The sequence below is a fragment of the Pteropus vampyrus genome, unplaced genomic scaffold (assembly GCF_000151845.1).
Source record: "Pteropus vampyrus isolate Shadow unplaced genomic scaffold, Pvam_2.0 Scaffold86, whole genome shotgun sequence".
In the NCBI taxonomy this organism is placed as follows: Eukaryota; Metazoa; Chordata; class Mammalia; order Chiroptera; family Pteropodidae; genus Pteropus; species Pteropus vampyrus.
In genome coordinates, this window is record NW_011888867.1 from 4,865,634 (window position 1) to 4,868,787 (window position 3,154).

Consider the following 3,154-nt stretch of genomic DNA (forward strand, 5'->3'; position numbering starts at 1 on the left):
CCGCCGCCCCGCCGGTGCTTCCGGACCCCGAGTCCGTCTCAGGGCAGAGGCGGGGCCCCTCTGGTGCTCCGGGCCACCCCGCGCCCGCGCAGCCCCGCGGCTGGAAGGACAGAGGCTGCCGAGTGCCCCTTTCTAGCCGCAGTTCGGGATCTTCTCTTCAGGGAAACAGAAGGTGCTTTTGTCCGGGGTGGGTGCGGGGAGCAGGGGTCCCCGAGGGTGAGGCACGCGCAGCCCCCGGGCAGCTGCCCCAAGCGCCCCTCCCTGCGGCAGACCCCTGGCCCCACACCCACACCGGTGGGATTCCGCATTGCTCAGGACGGGGGCAGGCGCTGGGGGTCACCGCAACCCCCACCCCTAACCACCAGAGGCAGCCGGCACCTGCAGCATTTGGCAGGGCCTCCCGTTTGCGGGGCTTAGGCCCGCCCTCCTCGCCCTGGGGGGTTGGGGGCCCGCAGGGGAAACCTCATGGAATTAGCAGAGTCGGGCCCTCCGCGGTCACTGCGCCCCACCGCAGGGTCTGGCCCTGGTATCTGCTCCCCAGGGCTGGGGCCGGGAAGGGGCGCCCCTGGGCCTGCTCGGTGACTGCCAGGCGCCAGCCTTGCCCAGTGAAGGGAGGCTGTGTTCCTTCACAAACGGAAAAGTAGCCCGCTCTGGGGCGCTGGGCTCCACAGGGCTCTTGGCCACCCGGGTGATGGGAACAGGAAGGATGCGACTGTTTGGGGCTTTAATATTCCAAATGGAAAAAATACAAGAAAGTTGTACAGTATTTTTCCTGTCAAGGTTATTATTCTACACAGAACAAAAAAGCAAAAAGCATGTGGGCAGTGGGAGCGCAGACCCACCTCGGGACCGGCCCTGAGGCTGGAGACGCCGGTGCAATTGCTCAGTGGGGTTTTGTTTAGCGTTTATTTTAGAGGCCTTACCAGTGTGAGGCCGCTGTCTTTACACTAGCACTGATGCGAGCTGCGTGATTCCAACTTTTAACTTGAATTTTGTAGAGACGAAAGGACTATTACTGTTCATACAAGTTCGTAGTTAATTTAACATTTGAGTTTTTCTCTATTGGTTATGCGTGTGGCTTTATAGGGCTTTTTTTCCCCGTTTGTTTTACTATTTTGTTTGGGATGCTTCTTCGCTGGTGCAACCCACCCGGATTTGGTTCCCTTTTCAAAACATCCCCCCTTCCTGGAGATGATGTCACCGAGCCCAGAGAGGGGGAGCCCTACCTGACAGGCACATGCCAGGCCAGTGGTTCTGAGGGTGCCAGGGATCCCGAGTGGGCAGCCCGAGATCCCTCCTGTTCACCTTCTCTCCACTCCAGGCCACCAGCCTGGAACCCTGAGACTCAGCAACAGGGAGCAAGCAAGGGCCAACCTGGGGGAGGGTCTGTCACCCGGAGCCACCTCCCCACAGGTCTCCAAGGGGAACCCTACCCAACTGGGGGAGCAGTGGTTTCCTTTCTTTTCTTTTTTCTTTTTTTTTTTTTTTTTCGTCCTCTTGGCCGCCCACAGCCAGAAAGCCAGGACCACCTGAACTGGAGAGGGAGCAGGGCGGGAGGAGTGTGGTCAGACGGAGTGTACCTGATTCAACAGGAAACGTATCGTTTTCTAAAACAGCCCCCACCAGAGCCTCCTGAACTGTGTGGGCATTCGCCCAGACTTTGTGCCCAACCACAGAACCGGGGAGTCTGTGCAAGGAGTTTTGTAAAGGAAAAAAAACAAAAACATTTTTCAATGTAGCAAAATCAAAAAAAAAAAAAAAAAAAAGACGCCGACAGTGCGAAGTCTAGCCTTTTGTAACCTTCATATTGCACACTAGGACTATAAGCCATTGCTAGCTCATTTTGAATTTTAATGTGTAATTTTTGTTTTATTTTCTTTCTGTGGGGAAAACAATGCTTGATCCACCAATGCTCTTTTTAATGTTTTATAACTATGTATGTGTATATATATAAATATAAAATAATATGTATGCACATATGTGTGTATATATCTATATGTATATACATATATAGATATATAGAGATATATAGAGAGGTTTTGAGACAAAAAATGCAGAACGTGAGAACCGAACTGAACAGCGTGTGCTCTGATTACTTGAATCTGGTCTCCTCGGCACCTGGTTATTAAGAACTGAATATTTTTCCACTTGAATTTAGTGCTATTAGAAATTTAATATATGTGTTTTATTTATTTGATTTTTTTTTTTTTTTTTTTGCATGACTGATGCAAGGTTTGACATTTTCACTCAATAAAAACTGGAAAAAAATCTGTCAAGTTATCTTTTATTTTTAAAAGCCCCAGTCGGTGGTGACCCAGCTGTGCAGGCGGCACCACCACAGCCAGCTCCGAGTGCCAGGCAGGGAGGGGCGGAGGGAGTCAGTGACCTGTCAACCCTGGCAGGGAGCGGGGAAAACCAATTTCGCCCCTGGGATTGGGCTGAGTTCTCCCAGGGGTCTGGGGACAGACGGTGGGAGGTTTGGGCCCCATTCAGCTGAAGGGCGGCCTCATCCCCTAGCCCTGCCTGAAGGCCCCACATGAGACTCACTCAGCAGCCACCTGTGGGCAGAGCAACTGGCATGGAAGCTTCAAGCCTCTAGCGAAGACTCCATGGCTCCCCAGGCCCCCACACTGGTCAGCCCCTTCCCCTCAAAGCCAGGGCTACTAGGCAGGCGCTTGGCAGGGTCAGCCCTCTGCCTCCTCCCTCGGCTCCTTCCTCCTTCCTGCAGGGACCTGCCCGGGCTGGGAACGGCGCGTACCCGGATCCTATCCGGATGCTGGCTCGGCTCCTGCCTGGAGCACGTGGGGCAGAGCCAGAGGGGGCCTATTCCTGGGTCTGTAGCCACCAGCCCCAGGCCTGAGCTGCCAGCCTTGGTGGCACCATGGCGGAGAGCACTCCCACCAGGCTCTGCCCAGAGTGAGGCCTCACGCCTCGTTGGCCCTGACACTTCTAAATGATGCACCGCTTCTCATTAAACCTCATCATCCACACCATTTTGCCAGCCTCGCCCTGAGCTGACCTTCCGGGTGGCCAGACGTGCCAGGGCCTCGGAGAGGGGACGTATCTGGGACCCACAGAGTTCTTCCACTTGGAGAAGCGTATCGCTGGGTGTCCCACCCCTGCAATGAGCACGCCACCTTCCTGAGAAAGGAAG

General features: G+C 54.7%; 1 protein-coding gene across 1 annotated transcript in view; it reads left to right on the forward strand.

The window, feature by feature from the left end:
• LOC111742103 (zinc finger protein castor homolog 1-like) overlaps nucleotides 1-2,860 on the forward strand; it is a 10,968-nt gene extending 8,108 nt beyond the window's left edge. The window contains exon 8 of the mRNA XM_023532660.1: nucleotides 2,729-2,860. Coding sequence (XP_023388428.1) covers nucleotides 2,729-2,860 — 132 coding nt within the window. The remainder of the gene's footprint in view (nucleotides 1-2,728) is intronic.
• Nucleotides 2,861-3,154: the final 294 nt, after the last annotated feature.